We start from the raw sequence: 21,567 nt of genomic DNA, 5'->3' as shown, positions 1-21,567 counted from the left end.
TTTTTCATGTCACTGCAGTGCCAACCTCCTGACCTCAGGCATTACTCCTTCTTTGGACCCCATGTCTACCACCCAGAGCCAGAGCTATTCAAGGAAGGGTAAGTATAGTAAGGAAGGGGCCTCTGCAGACCCTGTTTGACCTAACAGGGCAACGTGGTTAAATCGGATACTCTTTCTGATTATGTTTGCCGAGTAAATGAGATAGCTGTATAGAAGTGCTCCCAAAGGAAGTAAGGACTCATATTCTCATCAGCTAAAGACTCCTTCATAGTTCACAGGCATTGAAGCAAGGGAGAGAGAAGAAAGTGGACAAGAGAACATATGTAATAGGAAAATATTACAAGTCATTCACTTCCTCCAGACATGAGCAGAAGAGTCTCTAGGATATCAGTGTATTTGGTTGATAACAAAGAGGAAGGATGACTTCTTGGATAATTTTACTTGGGGGCCAAGATTACTATCTAAACCACTCTTCCAGTGGTAGAGCTCTGTGAGGTGGCTCCTTGGACACATGCCTGTGCTTTGCAAGTTGCTGCTTCTGTTGTTGGAACTGGCCTCTGTCTGTCCCCAGAGGCCAATGCTGGGCTTCACTGAACTGTAGAAGTGATCAGCACGGCGTGGAGCTGGCAGCAGTTCTGCCGTTCTTCTCCACCCAGCAGCCCCCCATGTGACAGGAGCTGCAGGTTATGGTCATGTCCTATCTATTTAAGAAGGAAACTATAGGGCTGTACCCTGCTCTCTGCTCTGTTTTGGTTCTTCTTGTGAGTAGATGTTACTACAGCAACCAGGATAGAGCTTCTCCATCTCTTTCTGGGAGAGTCACTAGCCACTTCCTGTAGGGCAAACGGAGAGCAGGTTGAACCAGTCATGGTGGTGCTGACAGAGAACCCATTTGGTTGGCCTATGTTCAGAAGTCTCACTTGGAGGGACTGTAGAAAATAGTTGTCCAGTGTTTGACAACAGTGGCCAAATTCTAGTTAATGTCAACCAGTAACCAGTCAGCTACTGGATTTTTTTTTCTATGTAGCTAAATCCTAGGACACAGAACTTTTTCTCATAAATGTAAATGTTGTTAATTAAGCAAGTGAATTAATCAAGGTCATAATTGTAATAACTGTCATTCTAACCATTCTCTCAGTAACCATTTTGTGGCAGTTGCTATTTAGACCTTACACATAGGCAGTTAAGTCTTTCTGCATAGTCAAGTCTCAGGGAATGATAAAGAAAGTTTCCCAGCAATGTCATGGCCATCCTAGTTTCTATGACGTTCAACCATCAGCAACATCAGTCACTTAAGGACTCATTTCTCAGATTATACCCCTACTAATAAGTCATGTGAAACTTATAAAGTTGCTGAGAGCAGGCCTTTGTAGCCCCCAAGCTGATGCCCTCTTAGCCCTTTTGTTGTGAGGTAGATCGATGACTAGAGCAGATCATCAACATTTCCTAAGCCACTCATGCCAACTCAGGGAACCTCTGGTAATTCTTTCTAAAATGGAGAGTCTCTGGGCTTCTGACAAAGCCCATAGTGTGACAAAGTCCTGGTGAATGCACCCCCACTGTCACATCAGCCATCATCTGACTGTTGATGATGGATTCTTGTTTTCAGTCTTATTTCAGACTGCTCCCTGAAATAGTTTTCACGAGTGTCTGACTGAGAGCATGGGAATCCTGAGTGCATTTTAGTTTAGCCGTTCCAGAGTGGCTAGAGCATGACACATGATGCTAGAACCAAGCCATGCTGCCTGGCCTTTCTGTGGCTGTAGGAAAATCTGTTTCCCTTTCAGGCCTTTTCTCTCTAGCTATTTTTAGGACATTTCTTTGTAGCACAGGGTATAAAATAAAGACTGGGGTTTCTTGTTGTTTGTTTGTTTGTTTGTTTGTTTGTTTATGTTCCCCCCATTCAGGACTTTACCATGGCTCCTGAGAATCCCATTAATTCTGGAAACTTCTGTAATGATCTCATCCCCTCTTCAGGTGTTGCTTATCTTTGTATTTGTTATTTTACATGCTGCTGTTCCTCCTCCTCCCCGTCCTTCTCCTCCCCTTCCTCTTCCTCTTCCTCCTCTTCTCCTTCTTTCTCTTCCCCTTCCTCTTCCTTGTCCTCGCCCTCCTCCTTCTCCTTTTTTTGAGAGGCATGCTCATAGTGTAGCCTAGGCTAGATCCTCCTATCTCAGCCTCTGTGTGCTGGGATTCAGGCCTACACTGTGTCCTCTCATATTTTCATTTCTGTGTTTCTCCCCACTGCTTTCTAAGCTGAGTTCCACAGATCTGTTCCTCACTTCCTTGATTTGTGTCTAACCTGTCATTTAACCCTCTATTCCTTTTATGTCACAACTACAATCTTAATTCTACAATTTTTTATGTAAATGGCTTTTTTCCTAAATCTTTTACACCCACGCACACATGCACACACATTTTTTTGTCTTTTAAGGCATAGCCTTATTATATAGCCCCTGGCTGACTTGAAATTTGCAGTCCTCTGGCCTTTGCCTCCACTGTGCAGTTATAACTTTGGGCTTTGAGGTTGTGTTCACTGAACTGTTTATTGGGTGACCTCTCAAGCTAGTCTTTATCTTTGGATAGCTTGTGTATTTTCTTTTCCTAGTTTATCCTAGGGTTAAGACCTCCCAGAGCAACTTTAAGGTCCTTTTTTTAACCCTAGGATCTGAGGTACTATTCACGGTGGATCATGGATCAGCTTGAGATGCATTTGAAGGTTTGACTGTTCAGGGCTGCCTCATTTCTTGTGTCCTCACAATCCACTCAAAGCCAAGAACCCTTCTCTCTGATCTTCGTGAGTATATTGTTTTCCTAGTGTATGCTACGTCAGGAAGCCAACTCTTTACAGCATTCCCATTGACAGGATCTTCCAAATAGCCAAAGCTTTTGGCTTTGTGTCAGCCGTGATCTTTTCTAGGGTGAATATTAAAATTCGAACTCTAAGCTTCAGTGCCCCACACCGTACCCCACTCCAGGGATGGAGATAGCAGAGACATCCTCCTGCTGTTTATGTTATTCATTTTGGCGCCTGGAAATTTTTGTCTTGCTATCATATCTTCTGCCATTTCCTTAAGACATTCTTCATGTGTGTGGTTTGTCCTTCTGTGTAACTTGACACATCTGCGTGTACAGCAGTAGGCTCTTTAGTCATCTTATGCTGACATCATCCTAGAAGCTCTTAGTCATCCTGTCTTATTCTAAACTAAGCGCAGCACATAGAAAAGGTTACCATTGAAAAGAGACATCCTCCAGTCACCCGTTCCAGCAATCTCTCCCAGACATATCTTCTGTCCAATTCCTTGGCCCAGAAAAAAATCAGCCTCAAGTGAGGGACCTAAACACATGGACAACACCATTGTCACTTCACACCATGGTATGTGACAGTGCCCTTGAACTCTCATTTGAAATGGCACCTTGTCTCTGAAGCTAAGCCAATCCTCCTGAATTTCTCCAAAACATTTATAATGGACAAATCCAAGTTGAAAAAAATTGATCGTGTTTCTCTCCTGTACCCTAGAAATCTAAGCCTAAAAAAAAAAAGTTTCTTTCCTTGAAGTAAGAAAATACAGAAAGTGAGCACTTCTCTTAACTGAGTCTGAATGTGGACAACTACAAGTCAATAATACTGTTGGATGTTTTATTGACTCTGACTTTTACTTTATTAACACTTTGTTCCAAGTGGCTGACGAGGCTTTGCTTACACAACTTCAATTCTTCCTAACTGTGGGAATATTTGGGAACAAATAATACTTTTTTTATCTTATTCAGAATTGGAGTAGGTTCATCCAAGTAGTAAGGATGAGGTGACTTAAAAAAAAGAAAAAAAAAAAAAACTTCCCAGCCCCTCTTACCCCAAGCAAAATTGCTTTTTTTTATAAGATCATGAAATAGTGTTTTAGAGTTTATCTTCAAGTTTCGTTGTGGGAACAGCCTCGTGAAAGCTGCAGGTACTTTGAAATAGGGATGCCATTGAGACATTAGCCATAAACGTCAGATAACATCCCGAACCAGATAAGAGCATTTAGAGGCACCTGGACTCTATCTGTGACCTAATACTTGGCTGGATTTTGAGCCTCTGTGAGCCTGGCTTTCTTCTAGAGTGAAAGCCTGATTGGTATTTCAGTAAATGCCTTGGAATCTGACCGGGGAAGAGGCCACCTCTAGCAAGAGGGCAGGCATGGGTGAGATCCTCACGTCACCAACATTAGGATGTGTTACTGTCCACTCTGCTAATGAGCTATTAGTTTAGAGTCCTCGCGTTGTTAGGGTGTCGTGGCAGAGAGATTGGAGTTCTATTGAAAACACACACACAACACTAACCCAGGACACTGCAGGCAGTGGTGCACAGATAGAGGTTCTGGTGTGACAGGCAGAAAGAAGTCTTTCCTCAAGACAAGGAAGCTGACAGCAGAAGTAACAGATGTGAGTAGGACTCTGTCACTCAGAAGACAAGAAATTAGAATTTGCTTTTTTATTTCTTTATTTCTACAACTTCCCAAGGCCTTTATCTGTGGCACGACCATGCCTATACCCTGCTTCTGACATCTCAGTGGCTCCCATTCTCCTTCTTTGGGTCTCAGCTCTGATAGTCCCACAGGGAACCTTCTCTGACCTTTAACTTAATGGGCCTTTTATGTAGCCTCATAGCTCCATGTACATCTTCTCTGTAACCTTTAATGCAGTTGTAATTTACATTTTTCCATAATCCTTTGATTAGTACCTCTCTCCTGCACTAGGCGGGAAGCTCCGCAAGAGCTTGCTCGTGTCTGGCTTGTAGTACCCCACTCTGAGGCTCTCAGCACTTCGCAGAATGCATGGCACAGAGTGGGTTGGGTGGGCACCTTTCATTTCAGAAGGAGTCCAATAATGAATTGGATAGATCGATGTATCAATGACTGTATTCCTGACACTGCAAACAGTGATGGTCCCCATAACATGGATTACCCTTCCCTCCAAGGTCCCATTCCTCTTTTGACCCCTGATGGTCCTTACGTACCCAAGCAGGACCATTATTCCCTTTTTCTGCTGGTCATGAGTTAAGAAGTGTAACCAACTGCCATGGAAGAAAAGGACTGCACTAAATCCATGACCAGCAAAGAGAAGAAATCACAGGATACATTTGTCAGCTCCATGTGAGGGGAGCAGCCTCCTAGGTCACACCGTGGAAGCCTGCCTTGGGTAGGCCGACCTAGAAGCAATCACATTTCGTAGAAACAATGCAAGCATGGGTCGGAAGAGCTCTCAGGTCTGTCATCTTTTTGCTCCTTTGAGTTCATAAATTGTGTTACTTGTGCAGTGACACTTAATGAAGCCATTCATCACTACATTGTTCCAACCTAAAATAGCAGAGCTGATGCTCATCCTGCCTAAAAATAATCCCTATGCTGTCCCCTCCCCCTTGATCTCTGACTTTCTAATGGAAAGAAATGGCACTATAGATTAGATCCATAGAGTCCCCCATTTTTTTTTTTTGCAAAATGATGACATTAGAAAGTCTGTAAATCTTTCTTTACTAATGTGTGATTCTTTCAAATGTGATCTTAAGTCTTAAAATATTTGTAAGTCACTAAGGAAATAAAAACTATACAACATGGCATTCTGCTCTGAATAGTGGGGTTTGGGAATGCCTATAGTATGCTCAAATGGTAACAATTAACATGGGGTAGAACTGCAGGGTCACAGTAGTGAAATCCTCCAGTCAGCTCTGACGATAACTGCCAGGCGACCTCTGCATGCAGTGAGGCTGCCCAGAACAAGGGACCTCCTTTGGTTTAGTTCCTTTTCACCTGGTCTAACAAAATACTTGACAAAAAGTCACCTAAGAGAAGATGGGCTTATCTTGGCTTATGGCTCGAGGGTACAGTCCATCCCAGCTGGGAAAGCATGGTGGCAGGAACTTCAGACACACTGCCACACTAACAGTGGAGTAAGACCCACCCCCAGGGACAGGATGAAGAAATGAGTGTTCAGATGGTTTTCTTATCACACAAACACTATGCAGTGTAATAACATAAATGAAGGTGTGTATCTTGTCACTGTGTGATACAGACTCCTGGGAGTATCATCATGTATGTGGTCTGTCTGTCACTGACCACAGTGTCACTATGCAGTGGCATCCCTCTGTCTAATGCTTTGGGAGATTTCTCCACTACCATTGAAGCAGGCAGACTGGCCACTTCATGAATATTCATGTATTGATCAAGCAGTTCATTTACATGTCCCTATCTCCCACAGTGCAGACCTCAGCACAGGATAAATAGTTGCTGATCAACCAGCCACACAGTATAAAAACATTGGCGATCAATGGGCTGAGCTGGAACTGTAGACCTCACCTGCCACACATCTTTTGTAACCTGACTTGGTGATCACTGTCAGCAGTCAAGAAGCAGCCTTATAGCAGCAGAACCAGCTCTGGTGACTTGAATTTGGCAGATACAGGCCAGAGAAGAAACGAAAATCACCTCCAAATCTTCCACACAATTGAAAATAAGTCATTTCTTCAGCTTTGTTAGAAGTGTAAGAAGTAGAACAATTGGAAAAGAAATTGTTCAATAAGGGAAAATCCCTGCTGTATCATAAAGGGAGGATTTTAAAAATCATATTCATGAGATGTGGGGCATCCCGACCTCTCTGTCTGGAACCCCGGTGGCTCCACTGAGCAGGGCAGCACTCAGCCTGGACCAGCACTGGCATCCAGAGCCGTCCCTGCTGTTCGGGTTTTGGTTTAAGTATGATGTGAATTCCTGTGTTTGGCTTATTTCAGGCACTGCGCTTTAATTTCCCTTTTTATTGTGGTAGAACTACACGACACTCTCCACTTCAGCTATTCTTGAGTGTACACGTCAGTGGCATTGGGCACATGCACACTGTGTGACCATCACCTTGGTCCATCTCCAGAACTCGGTCATCTCCTGACACTGAAACTCTGTACCCACTCCCCAGAGTTCACTGGCCCATGCTCACCTGCCCAGTCGCTGGCAATGCCTGTGCCCCTGGCGTCTGTACGTTTGGGTCCGAGGCACCCTGCATAGCAGAGTCATGGGATGCTGGCCTTTTGTTTGTGGTTTGTTTCACTGAATGCTGTGTCCTCAGGGTGTATCCACCTTGTCACATGCATCATGTGTGATCACTGGGGCCTTCTTCATAGGCCACAGTAAAGATTCTGTCACACTAATACCCAAAACAATTTCCCTGGTTTGTTTCTTTTTCTCATTCGGTCTTTTAGACCTCCATGAGTCGGTATTTATATTATAGAATAAGAACCTGTATCAGATTAGAAGCTGGCCCCAGAGCCTAGCGGAGAAGCAGTAGTAAGAGAGGCCATTAAAAGACTTCTCAAAGTAGTTATTTTCAGTCATACTCAGATGAAGATCCAGAACCTCAGCCCCACCCTGCAGGAGGCCTGGACTCCACCTCCCTCCCTAAGCCTGCTTGGCAGAAGCCACTGCTCAAGAGAACCAGAAGTTATGGGGAGAGTTAGAAGAAGAAAAAAAACCTGGGGGTGCTTTGAACTTCCCAGAGGACTTGGCAGGTGTTTGATGTTCAAACACACTTCTTGCCTATAAAATGTGTCTCTGAGGTGCTCTTAAGTTGCCGACTGAGGCTGACCAGTGAGTGGACCAGTGGGGGTGGACTAGCTTGGTTTCTCTCCCAGCTGCTGGTCCTGCCTCTATCACGGCCTGCATGGGAGTTGTCTTTCCCCAGGCAGAAACTGTCAGAGGAACCATCTGGTCCAGTTTCTTATGACTGACTGGTAGGAACAGAAATCCCTCTGGGAGATAGGAAGCTTGGCAGTAGCGGTGAAACACTTATCTGTGGCTAGCTCCTCGTCTGGCTGAGAACTACAGAGACACAGCTCAGAAGGGTCTCCAGGGAACACTAGGCCAAGAAGACAAAGTGTTCTGAAACTCAGGCGGCAGGCCTCTACGCCATTGTTGCAGTTTGAGATAAAACGTCTCCCACAGCTTTATATGTAGAAGGCTTAGTTGCCAGGCTTTTGGGGGACTGTATCCTGAGGGCCCTAACCTAGTCACTAATCTATTGATATATTTATATTCTGACACTATTAGAAGGCGACGTAAGCCAAGAGATCGGCCATGTAGTTCAGGCTATGTCTTGCCCTGGACCCTTCCTCTAACTCCTGTCTCTGCTTCCTGACTGCCATGATATGAGTCTCCTTCTGTCCAAATGCACAGGAGCAAGTAACCATGGACCAAACCCTTTGAAACCATGAGCCAAACAAATTTCTAGCCCATTGTTTCTGTCTGGTGTTTGGTCATGGCTATGCAAAAGTGACTGATATAGCTATGGGAGGGGTTGGATGAGGATAGAACCAAAGGCCTAAGTATCTGATGGACGAGTGACTGGGACTCCCAGGAAGAGGATGCCTCTTTTCACTGGTCTTCCAAGCAAAACTTTCCACTGGTGAAGCTAGCCCACTGCTCTCCATCCTCCTGGGATCCCTTCACATCAGAAATGAATGTAACACATGCCCACCTCAGCCCTTCCATTTCATTCCATGCAGATGAATGGTAGATTCCTCCAGAATCTCCCTTCCCTCCTGTTTATTCTTGGGATATTAGGGCCAGAAAGAATTAAAGCTCACTTAGCCCACCTCTCACTACTAAGGAAAATGAGACCAGGCAAGGTGCCTCACCTAAGCTTGCCTGTCACTGCCCCAGCTCCCTTATAGAAGAAGGGGAGGGGGGGATAGGGGGCTTAAGGACAGGAAACCAGGAAAGAGAATAGCATTTGAAATGTAAATAAAGAAATATCCAATTAAAAAAAAAAAAAGAGCCTGAGCTCTACCTCCCACCACCAGTATTTCTTCTTTATCTCCTCTCTGTAATTGTTTATAGCAGGGAACACAGTATCTGGATCGGTTAGTTCAGACCAGGCCCAAATCTGTGCTTCATGCTTTATCAGGAATAGCTCTGGTTATCCTCAGACCAGTGTCAGATTCCAGATTCATTAAAGGGTTAAAAATTGACAAACCAGGATTGTGCATGCAACAGATGAGCAGGATGCCCTCGTGTTAGTTTCACTTCCAGTAATGTTAGTTATATGGTGTCAGCTATAACCCAAAATATTAAAATTCCAGGAGTAAATAAGTGGTGAGTTCTAATTCACATGCTTTGAGCAGTATGAGATTTATGCTACCCCACCTGTTGTTTGTTCAGCATCTCTATGCTGTGTACACTCTCTACCCATCATCTAGAAGCTTCCTCAGATATCAGATCCACTGTGGGATATAAAAGTCTTTGAGTCGAGCAGACTTTAATTTATTAATGGCCCAAAGCTCAGGAGCACCCACGGTGGACATTTTTTGTTGCTTATTGCGATTACAATTGTTCCATTTTACTGTTTTTAGCCTCTTTTTCTAAAAAAGTAAAATCTTTTTATTGATTCTTTGTTCACATCATGCACCCCAGTCCTACACAGCTCCCTATCCCTTTATATCTGAACTTTGCTCTTGAACACCCCCCACCAAATAAAAAACACAAACAAGCAAAAAGCACAGAGAAACATCTGTTGGAAGCTGTAGTGTGTCACAGTGTGTCCCACAGCACATTCCTCCGTCCACACACCTTCACTCGCTGATGTTCACTGCAGTGAGTCATTGGTCTGAGAAGTCGATCTCTGGCTCCTATGACTTCTATCTTCACATTGGATCCTCACTGAGAATCCTCCCAGTTATCGTGTTGTTGCCCTGTGTCATGGAAATCATGCAGCTTTGGAACAGCAGGACTGGCCTTTTCACATATCCCAACCACTCACAAATGATACGGAGTTGGGGGCAGGTCAGAGATCTGGATATGGGCCTGCGTGGTAGCTGAGCAGTGAGCCCCCAGGGTGAGCTCTCTAGTCCTGCTCTGGCTGGGCCACCCAATGCCACCATCAGCAGGAGGCAGGGTCAGTTCTCCCGTTCCCATGGCCTCAGGCCAGCTCCCCAGTACCCATGCCTCCAGAGCCAGCTCCACTGCTGCCCAGTCAGAGAGGGGCCTGAGGGGAGTACTTTCCCAAGCTTTGCAGCCTGCAAAGGGCTAGGCCAACTCTCCTACTCTCACAGCCCCTGAGCTGGCTTACCAGTGACTTCACCATCAGGACAGCCAGGGAGCGGGAGGGCTAGTTCTCCTGCCCTCAGGGCCAGCTCTCACTATTGCTCCTGGGAATGAGGAGGGACCCATGCCACCTCACGACAGATGAATGGTAGAGCCGCCTCTCCTGTCCTCTCTCCTGGGGTCAGCTCTCCCAACTGCCCTCAGTAGCATGGGGGTATAAGGCATCTCCCCGACCCAAGACCATCTCACAGCAGAGGAGTTATGGTGCAGCTCTCCCTCAATGATTCCTTTCACAGTTTACCCACGTCCCTGCCACAGAGCCAGGTCGCCCACTCTCATCACCCCAAGATGATCTCTTCCGTCTGTCTCAAATGGTGAGGGATGGGGGTGGGGTTAGCCTCTTAAGGTGCTTAAATTTTAATTTAAGTCAAATTTCATCACAGGCACCCCAATCACACTTTAGAAAAATGTATCTATAGTATTTGTTGCTACTGTTGGTATTGGGCAACCACTAGGGTCTTGGAATGTGTCCCTACCACTAAGTAGATAATACCCTCATGACAGGCAGGCTCTGAAATAACTGCTGTGTACTGCTCCCATCCAGTCCTCAGAGACCCAAAAAGGAAATGGAAGTCTTACTTCATAGGCAAGAACTCTGAGGCACAAGAGATCATGCAAAGGCCCAAGATCTCCCAGCAAAGAGAACAGGAATTAGAACCAGGTTTCTCTTAGCTACAAAGTCAAGTTTTTCTCCATTCTCCCACATCCCATCAGCTCTCTGTCCTGTTCTTGGAAGTGACATAGAGCTGTCTCCCTCCCTCTTCTCCTTGCCACCTTGTGCCTCTTGTCTGGGTTCAACAAGCCTTTGAATGTACTGAATGAACTTGTTCTCTCCCCTGCGCAAAATGCTTATGACACGGGACGTCAGGCTGAGCTTTTGTCTCTAACAAGCAGGAAGTAGTTGAAGATGAAGCCAAGGACCCAGCTTTTTCACTTTGTTAGTGGAACTCTTCTGGACTGCATCTTTCTGCACTGAGTAATCTCTGTGTGGATAGGCAGTGTGTGCAGTGCCCACTGGTCATGCCTGATCTATTCCGGGAGGTGTCAGGCGCACCATCCAGGAACACAGAGTAGCTGCTCTGTCACAGATGGAAAATCAGACTATTGTGGATGCTGCATGTGAGGAAGGCTTTTATTTCAAGTTCAGAGTCAGTTTGGTTGCCACGGTGAACCTAGCAGTTATATAATAGAAGTCTTCCCACCCTCCCCAAGACTCTGACCCATTGTTCCTTCTTTTCAGCAGGTTCTATAGCCCTGCACCCCTTCAGAAAATACCCCTGGAATACTTGGAGCTGAGGAGCACAAGTGGTTTTGACAGTGGTTCACCTTATCACTCTTTCTATTTTGTGTAGTTTTAAGCTAGTTATTTTTTTTAAAAGATTTATTTATTATATATAAGTGCACTGTAGCTGTCTTCAGATACACCCGAAGAGGGCATCGGATCTCTTTACAGATGGTTGTGAGCCACCATGTGGTTGCTGGGAATTGAACTCAGGACCTCTGGAAGAGTAGTCGGGTGCTCTTAACCGCTGAGCCATCTCTCCAGCCCTTAAGCTAGTTATTACTCAGCCTTTTCACATTAAAACTGACAAAAATCCCCATTTATCGGGTGCAGTGTAATAGTTGGGGCTTTGTGTAATGACACAAGAATCAAGATATTTGCCATATTCGTCATCTCTTTGTGTTAAAGAACATTTAGCATCCTCTTGTAGATGATTTAAAATATTCAAAACAGGGTTACTAGCCAGGGTCGTCTGCTTTGCCACGGATCACCCTGTTCCAGTCACCTTCCATAACGTTGCTGCTGTTGACCGTTCATCCCCACCCCGGCCAATAGCAGCTCCCTACTGCATTTTTGAGAACAGCTTCTTTAGGTTCCACAAATGAGAACATGCACTATGTGTCCCTTCTGTAATTGTCTTATTCCACTAAGCATCAAGTCCTCATGATTATCCATGATGCTACGATGACAGGATCCCACCTTTTTAAAGACTGAATAGTATTCCGCTGAGTATGTGTTCCCCTTGATTCTTCCATTCATCCTCTGTTGGATGCTTGTGGTAATCACATCTCTTGGCTTTATGAATACTGCGCCAATAAGCATGAGGTACAGGCCCTCTCAATGCCTGGTAAAACCTCCCTTGGATGCATACCCAGGAGTGGATTGCTGAGCCCTTTTAGGCATAAGCTTGACAGTCCTTTTACTGATCCAGACTTGACTGTTCTCAACTCCCACACAGCTTTATCTTTGCTCTAAAGTTAGGAGTCTCGGAGGAGGAGGCACTAAAACAGAATCCCCCTCTGCTAGCTTGTCCCGCTGGCCTGCCACCTCTCCCCATAGCTCACATGGGATTGCCCGTCCCAGCTCTCAGTTTCTGCCTGAGCATCTGGACTTGGGTGGGAGGTGGAATTGGGTAAGCCTTGGCATTCACAGGGGAGCAGGGAACAGGACCCAGGAGAAAGCAAGTCATGCTTTTTGTTTCCCCCAGGATGGACTGGACCCTGAAAAAAGGGGGGTGGGGTGATGGCAGGCTGGTTGGGAAAAGCACAGGAGAGCATCATGAATTACTCAGAAGCAGACAAGGATGGTCACATATGGCTGTCTTGTGTCCAATGTCTATAGGCAGACTGACCCAGATTTTTTTTTTATTATTTTGGTCTACATTGTTCAACTCTGTAACTAGATGAACAGACCATGTGCTGACAAGGAGAACCCCAGACCTTCCTGTCGAGTGTAGAGTGGCACAGCTGGCTTCACTGCCAAGTGGCTGCCAGCCCTCTTACTGCCGACTACTGGCTGGCAGGTTCTCCATTCTCTTCCTGTGCTCCTCTCTGCCCAGATCAGTGCCTGCAAGATGCTTTTTCTTGAGTGACTGACTAATGCAGTCTATAAACTAATAGTCCCAGTTGAAAACGCTGCAAGATACAGTGTTATCTTAAAAATCTTATATTAAAATCTCTTTTTTAAAAAGGGGCAAAAAGCCAAGTTCTAGCCAGCAACCATTCATTGTACAGTCAGCCAGTATTACAAGGCAATGAAAATTGTTACTTTTTTCTCTTGTTTCCATCTTGTCAACAAAGGGATTTGACCTCCCTAACTGAACAGTAGATAATCACATTTATTTTTCTCATGAGTAGAAGCCGCGGAGTACATGAAAATGAACTTTGATTTGCCTATGAAGCGCCAGGTTGTACAACCCACTCTGCTCATCCCAGAGCTGGGCCCTATGGATTAGATAGAAAACTATAGCAAGTGCCTGCTGCCCAGGCCCCAGTACTGCACCAGTAGGAAAGACCACTGTCAGTCAGTGCATTCCTTGTCTGTTTGTCTGACTCATAGAATGTCCTGGTCATCCAGTCTTATTCTGCATCTTCCTTGGTTGTTTTAAAATTATATTGCTACTTAGAGGAAGTTGGATGTGTTCACTTTCTGTCACTATGAGAAATACCTGAGAAATGAGGAAGTATTTATTTGGGCCCATAGTCTAGCGCCTTCAGTCCATGACCAATTGACTCAGTTTTGTTCCTGTGGAAGCATGTTAGAGAGTGACCCCATGATCAGAGAGATTTATTTACCCTATGCTAGTTTTGAAAAAGAGAAAGAATGGAGCTGGGTCCCCTTTATCTGCCCTCTAGAACCTGCCTCCAGTAACCTAAGGTAGCCACACTCCACCTTACATCTTAAAGGCCCCACTGTCTCTCAGTAAACAGGGTCTCTGGTGAGATTCGGGGTCCAAATCAGGAAGAGCTCAAAGGTGAAGGGGAGGAGGGTACGTGATGGAGCTCTTGAGTATGATGGTGAAGACTGTGTTCTGAAACCAGACTATCAAGGTTTTGTTTCTGTTCTGTTGAAATGGAATTCACATAACATGAAGTTAGCCATTTTGAAAGCATACAGTCCAGTGCCATTGGGCACTCACTTCTCTAGTCTGCTGTTTCAGACAGTGGGACCATGCAGCATGTGATGTGTATGGCTTCTGCATACTTAGGTTTTGAAGTTCACCTGTTTCCACTCATTGGAATTACATTCTCTGGCTATACTAAATCTATTGTTACCCATTCATCTGTTGGTAATGACCAAACAACTTTAGGAAAGTCAATCTCAATCTCAATCTCTCTCTCTCTCTCTCTCTCTCTCTCTCTCTCTCTCTCTCTCTCTCTCTCTCCCTCCCTCCCTCCCTCCCTCCCTCCCTCCCTCCATCCCTCTGTCCCTCCTTCGTGTGTGGGGGGTGTGTGTGTGCGTGTCAGGGAGGATTGAACCTATGGCTTCACCTATCTTTGGTAAACACTCTACCACTGACCTATAGCCCCTGCCCCTTTTTTCCTTTTCATTCTGACACAGGGGCTCATGAAGTTGCCATGGCTAGTCTTACTTACTCTATAGTCTGATCATGCCTTGAACTTGTGAACCTTCTGCCTTAGCCTCCCCAGCTACCTGAGGTTACAGATCTGATCACGAGGCTCAGTAGCAAACTCTTGTCTGACTTTTAGTTTGATGCTTTCCATTCTCTGGGGCATAAACCTAGAAATTATATAGGAACACCACAATTAGTGGTTTGGAAGCACACTACACCTGTTCACAGTAACGCACTGTTTCGTATCCTTGCCTTCTTGCCTGGTCCTAACTCCTCTCATATAACATTGTCCTACTGTTTGAACTTGGACAAGTCACGTCTGCCTTCTGAGCTCAGAGCTATATCTTGGGGATAATGCTTGGGGTGATGCTGCCTGCCTACTGAAGATGTCAGTCAGAGCACATGTATGTGTCAGGGAAGGATAGAAGCACGAGGTCTAAAAGGCTGCTGTGAAGGGTGTGATGCAGCAGAGAGCCCTGAGCCAAACCCAAGGGCAACCCTCCTCTCAGGTTTGCCACAGCTCCATGAGCCCGAGGTTTGCAGAACAAACCAACCTCTGGGGCTAAACACACCTGGTTCCCCTCCTTACTACTGGACTCAAGTCATAACCTGGGCTAGGGTGGGAAAGTTAGAAGGATAGCCACTTCTTCTTTCACCTGAAACAGACTGCTGGAGCTAAAGAGGAAGAGACACGCCAGCCAGCCTAGAATATGAGCGCCTCAGAGGTGGCTCCTTCCTCCCCGCTGCCCTGCGGGTGGGGCCTCTCTGCCCTGCTGAAGACAGGCCCTGCAGGGAACAGCAAAGGGTCCTAGAAACTCCCCCTTCCCAAATGTGAGCTCAAGGTGGGAAGCGGAAAGACAGAAAAGTAAAGTGGACAAGCCAGAGTGGGGAAGAAATGGAGAAATACCTGGAAAAAAGAGAATAGGTGACCCAGGCCCCTGCACACATGTAGCAGAGGAGCAGCCCAGTCTTCACGTGGGTCCCAAACAACTGGAGCAGGGGCTGTCCCTAAAGCAGTAGCCTGTCTGTGGGATATGTTCCCCTCACTCAGCCATCTTGTCTGGCTTCAGTGGGAGAAGTGGCACCAAGCCCTGCAGAGACTTGATATGACAGGGGATACCCAGAGGGGCCTCCACTCTGTCAGGCTCAAGGAGTGTCTGAGGAGAAGGTGGGAGGGGAGGACAGAGATCAGGATGTAATGTGAATAAATTAAATTGAAATTGAGAGAGAATGAATAAGGGGCTAGGACCAAGACAGACACTTGTCTTATACTGACTGACCTAAATCAGAAGGTGGGAGACAAAGATCACCCTGGTAAGAACAAACCAAAAACATCAAGAAGACCCTGGGAGCAGAGGCTCTGGGATCTGGTGGCCACACAGAGGACTATAAACTCTTCTTGTGAGGGGGTTCTCAAAAGGTCCAATGTGACCAAGGTTATGACGTGACAGAAGGCCCAGCCCTTCCTTGCCTAACTGAAGATGTTGTGGCCTCTCCTGGTGAGGATGGGCAGGTAGCAGGAAGAGAGAGTGATGCTGGGTCTGGCTTGACCATTTGAAACCTCAAAGCCCGGCCCCAGTGACACACATTCTCCAACAAGGCCACTCCTCTAGTAGTGCCACTCCCTATGAGCCTTTGGGGGCCATTTTCTGTCAGACCACCTCACAGCATGATGGAACCAGCTTCTCCATTGTGCACGATACTATGTCTTTAACAATCACCTTCTCACACACTGAAAAGATGTCCGTGATGACCAGTGATATTTCTGTGGTGATACATGACTGATCCTGTCCCGCTAGGTCTGCTCTTAGCAGCTGACACCATACCATTATATGCTGTATGAGAGTAATCCCTACTGTGTCGGTCTGTGTGCAGACATGGTTCACTCACCTACTTGCATTTCCTCCTTCCCCAACAGGACACACAGAACCAGCCATTGCTACCGCATTACCTACCGGCACATGGAACGGACACTGTCCCAGAGAGAAGTCAGCAGTGTCCACCAGGCTGTGCAGGAGGCCGCTGTGCAGCTACTGGGTGTGGAAGGCCGTTTTTGATATCATGCATTACACAGGCTGCAGCCCTCACGGAGCTCCAGGACTCGCCAGAAAGGGGAAACACATTGTTTGTGAACTGGAGTGTCTGTCCTCGTTTGATAAATGGGTCTGCTTTAGGACTTTCAGGAAATAAAGGATCACTTTTTAGAAGCATTGACATAGCATTTGTCTTTTATTTGGGGGAAGGAGAAAGCAGACACTGATATAAGAGTTCCCTACTATTCGTTTAGAAATGCTTGGCCCATTGGCTCTCTGTGTGGTTAATTGGTCCCTGGGTTCCATTAAGCACCAGGCATGATTCTTGCCTGACAGGCTCCTCCACCCATGTAATGAGTGAAGCCACAGAGAAGGATCTCAGAAACTGGATATAGTGCAGGCATGCCGTGTGTGTGTGTGTGTGTGTGTGTGTGTGTGTGTGTGTGTGTGTGTGTGTTGCTTAGCTGTAGGTCACAGATCCTGCATTTTGACAAATTGGAGGTTTGTGGCAAACTGTGTTGAGCAGGCCTGTCTTCCCCACCTTCTTCAGCTCAAATGATCATTAGTATTTCTTAGCAGTGCTTTTCAATTGGGGGAAGTATTTTCTTTCTTTTTTTTTTTTAATAAAGGTACAGTGCACCTCACAGAGGGCAGGATCATCTGAGTCAAACTTCCGCATGCACTGGGAAACCAGAAGATGCCTGTAACTTCCTTCACGATGAGTTCACTTTATCACCGTGGTCTGAAACCAGATCATCGTCCCCAGCCCAAGCCTGTGCAGGAAGCCTTTGAGTCTCTGCCATCCTTTCTCCCTTCTCTCCTTTGTTTTGCAAAGGGCAGGCTTCAAAGTGTCCACTGATGAAATGCCAGGGTGTCCCTTGAAAGTGGAGAGTCACCTCTCTCAACCAGGCAAGGTAGATATTTGCTTTCATAAACCCAAGACCGGGGCTAGCCCCTTGGCCCTAGACTTGGACCTTCCTGCCACTGCTCTAGTGAGAGGAAGGACAGGAGCAAGAGCTGCCCTGAGTCCAGGAGACGCTGGCCCTGAGGGCCAGCGTGGCCAACTCCCCAGGTTGTTCCCTGCAGGAGACCTCCACTTCCAGAATGAAGGCGACCTTTAAGGGAGAGCAGAGGGCTTTGAAGTCTCCCCCTTCCCATCCTGGGCACTTTGTAGTCAGCCTGCTTCCCTCATGACCAGCCTTAATAATCAGATTCCAGGCCTGACAAGATGCTGGAGGCTGATGGAAGACTCGGAGTGCTGGGATACATATTTGATGAGAGGTAGCCATTACCAGTAAGCATGCAGGGGGTAGGCAGCTGCCCAGAGTGTGGCTGTGTTTGGAAACAGGCTCATTCCAGACATAATTAGCTAAGAGGATGTCTTACTGGGCGAGTTAGACCCTATTCCAAAATGGCTAGTGTCTTTCTGAGAAGAGGACCACATGAAGACAGAAGCCAGCGGAGCTATCTATGAGCTTGGGACTCCCAAAGCTTGCACACAAGCAAGGGGAGATGGGAGGATCCCCTCTAGATTTTAAAGGAGAGCAGAGATCTGTTCAACCAACACTTGACATCAGAATTCTGCCCCCCACCCTCAGAACTGTGACAATATACATTTCTAATTTGGGATACTTCGTAATGGCAGCCCTTGGGGACCTAAGATAGAACCCAAAACAGGGAAGCTGCTTCCCTTTCTAATTAAGACTATGTGATAAGGGTCCCAACCAAGTAAGATTTCTCCTCCTTCCTAGGGAGGGGCTGTGAGTCTAACCTGGGCAGGGGACACTAAGCTGTCACATGAGTCCTGTGAGCCCTGCATCTGGCAGTCTCTTGAGAGGTAGATGGCATGGGTCATCAGAGGTAAGAGTCATGGGTCCTTAACTCTGTCTGGAGATCCAGGACACACACCTGAGACTCAAATGTCTTGGCTCTCCAAGCTTGCGAGCACTGAACAGAGGCAGCCAGCCAAGGAGAGCCTGCTCCTACCAAGAGTGTCCTGGCCGTGTGTTCTGCCTACTGATGACCTTCCCACATGAGGGCATGAGAAACATGAATGTGGACTGCCCTTGGCACCCATGACAAGAAGAGCAGATAACCAAATGAATGTCTACACTGGTAGGTGATCACCCTCCAGAATCTCCAGGAACTCGCCCCACCCACAAGGCTGAACGCTAACTGTGGCCTCCGGTGCTGGTGTGCTTGCCCAGCATGCGAGAGGTCCAGGTGTCCATCTCCAGTCTAGAATCTGGGGCCATACTCCTCTGAGTGTGTCCAATCTCCTCCGAGCTTGGAGTGCAGCAGAACCAAGGCTGGTTCATACTTAGAAACAACACCTCAGGACTGCAGGGCCCTGGGGCTCCCAAGCAACCTAGACAAGAGGTTCAGCGGGCTCTGTGGAATTGGCATTGCTAAGCTTCCGTAGCTCCTATACTCATCAAATCCCCTGATTGGCCCAGGAAAATGAAGTCTTGATTGTCATGGGTAATTCAGATCATAGTAATCCCTATTTTTCTATCATCAAAGTAAATCCCTGGTCCTGAGGTCAAGGCATTCTCCTTCTCTCCCTCCCTCCCCCTACCTTTCTTCCCTCCTTCCCTCCTCTCTTTTTCTATCCTCCCCTCCCATCTCTTTCATCTTCTTCCCTCCACCCTTCCCTCCGTCCTCCCCACCCAGTCAGACCACTCCTCCCTCCTTCCTTCTCTCCTCTTCCCCCAGCTGTTCTGTGTGGTCCTTCCTTCTTCATCAGCTCTCTTCTTCCCTACCCTCTGCTGTCTCCCATCCAGGCACCCCTGGAGGAGGCTGCCCGAGCCTGCATATACAGACCTTATGACGATGCCATGTAAGTGCAGTTCCCGCCATGGGAAGCACTGTGGGCCCTCGGTGGCACCTGCTTACCTCCTCTGATGAGGGAGACAGCACCTGGTAAATCAGGGCTCTTTAGCCAGGGCAGCTGGCCCTGCCCTTGTCTCTGTGAATTAATCACCGCCATGACCCAGCTAGCACAGGCTGCAGGGCCTCTTAGCAGCTCAGGGAGCTCTGCCGGCTGCACAGCTCTGCCACCACAAAACCCCATTCAGGAAAAGCTAAAAAAACACAGGCTTCCGTGCCTCACGCCTCAGGCTGACCGACTCAGACAGGTCACGCTGTGCTGTTCCAGCGGGCTAGCCTGCAGGTGACTGTCCATTTCTGTGTCCAGCCAGCCAGCTGCTGATAGAGTTTTGTAGGAATTCACCCCAGGCCAGGAGAGGGGCTGTGAACTCTTCCCGGTTTTTGTCCAGTGGGGCATCAAGGGTGGGAAACACTATGAAGGTCACAGGCAGTGCATTGTTAAGACAGATATGGCCATTTACAGAGTGACTAAGAACCCTAACTTTAAACTGTGGCAGATGCAAACCGAAGCTGGAGCCACCTGCAGGAAGGAACCCCAACTCCTCCTAAGAATTAAATGACAATGTGAGCTGTAGCTCCTGGTATTGGACTGGTGAGGGGTGCAGATTCCCAGAGGGCCACCATCCCCACTGAAGGATCACAAGGACAGGGAGGCATCTGTAAACTGTGGTACTTGCAGATGTACCAGAAGGTCCAGCACCCCTACACACACACACACACACACACACACACACACACACACACACACACACACACGAGAGGTGAATTTCCAAGGCCCAAGGCTGGCTGAATTATTTGGACAATTGGTCTGTGAAAATCAGAATGCCCAACTGAGCCACAGTGACTTAATCCAGTGTCCCACAGAACCAGAAGTCAGAGGAGCCAAACTACCACTGAGACCCAGTCTCCTCCCAGTCTTTATCTCTGCCACTATGGTGTGTTGGCCCTCTGTGGTTGCAATGGGACAGCAGAAGGCCAAGCAATGTCCCCATGTAACAATGTTCTGAAACAGGGAGAGCAAGGCGTCCTAGCTTCTCTTCCTAAGCATCTTTCTGCCATAGAAAAAGCATTTCTCACCCTTCCCTCCAAGCGTGTTTGGCTAGAATTAAGCAAGCCCCGTTTATATATTCTGGGCCTGGCGCTATTTCTAAATATCAACCCCTTTCCTGTGCTGTGTCCTCACTGAGCAGGGCATGGGGAGGAGGGAGATTCAGGAAGCTAAGGCTGAGTCTAGAAGCCAATCCAGCCAGCACTTGGTTTACTGACCTCTATATCCCAAGGCCTACATACAAGTGAGAGTGTTTCAGCCTAGGGCCCAGAGGAAGCTGATGATGGCTCAGCCTTCCCCACTTCCTTGCTGGGGCTGTTGAAAATGGCGGCCTGCATGAAACGTTGCACTCTAAGGCTGGCAATTTGGAGACATGTTTACTCACTGCCAGGAGCCCTTCCTCGCAGTGTTCACGAGCTCTTTACAAAAGCTAATTTATTTACACTCATAACTATGGTGAGGTCCATGGAAAATATTTTTTGCCATGCTCAGTGTCTTGTGCACCCAGAGAGTTGGAGGGACGGGTCCAGCTGCACATAGAGCCCCTACAGGGCTTGCGTGACCATTGGCAGGGACAGGATCTGGTGCCAGAAATCAAAATGCTAAGCCCTTTGTCACTTTTTCAAGCTAAATGTCAAGAAAGCAATTATAGACGACCCAGAGGCTTGCAGCGTGGAATAAGCGACCATCCAGGAGACTGCGCACGGCTCTTAGTGGCTCGGGCCAGGCTGCAGGAAGATGGTGGTGTGGGCTGGAAAGGCCAGGGAGAGTTCTGCCAGCTCTTGATGCAGGTTATACGAGACTCCTGATGTCCATGGCAGAAGCAAGGCCAGACCCAGAGCCCCAGGCACCCAGGAGAGGGCTGCTTCTCGTTGTACATGTTGTTTTCTTACCTCCACGAAACTATGTGCAGCATCTCTTGCAAAGGATCCTGGCTTTTAATAGATTCTCATTTGCCAGACAACTGTAATTGTCAGATAATCAATTACTCGTTTCTCACTCTGAAGACTCATCAGTGCTGTACATGCCACTGAGGGTTTCCATACTAGCAATACCTCTATGACCACAAGGGGTGATTTAACCGTGTCCCAAATCAGGTCATTTGTCCTTGTAGATAC

The 21,567-nt window shown here is 47.1% G+C and overlaps 1 protein-coding gene across 19 annotated transcripts in view; it reads left to right on the top strand.

Annotated features, from left to right (window-relative positions):
* The window catches only part of Fars2 (phenylalanyl-tRNA synthetase 2, mitochondrial), a 427,082-nt gene extending 410,393 nt beyond the window's left edge, over nucleotides 1–16,689 (top strand). For 11 of the 19 annotated variants that reach the window (XM_063276399.1, XM_006253823.5, XM_063276396.1 and 8 more), the window contains one exon: nucleotides 16,398–16,535. Coding sequence is in view for 8 of the 19 variants with exons in the window: in XM_063276404.1 (XP_063132474.1) it covers nucleotides 16,398–16,536 (139 nt within the window). In the remaining 11 variants the exon portion in view is untranslated. 19 annotated transcript variants of the gene reach the window in all.
* The last annotated feature ends 4,878 nt before the right edge of the window (nucleotides 16,690–21,567 follow it).

Source organism: Rattus norvegicus, chromosome 17 (assembly GCF_036323735.1).
Source record: "Rattus norvegicus strain BN/NHsdMcwi chromosome 17, GRCr8, whole genome shotgun sequence".
NCBI classification, from domain to species: domain Eukaryota; kingdom Metazoa; phylum Chordata; class Mammalia; order Rodentia; family Muridae; genus Rattus; species Rattus norvegicus.
This window is presented reverse-complemented; position numbering and strand designations above follow the sequence as displayed.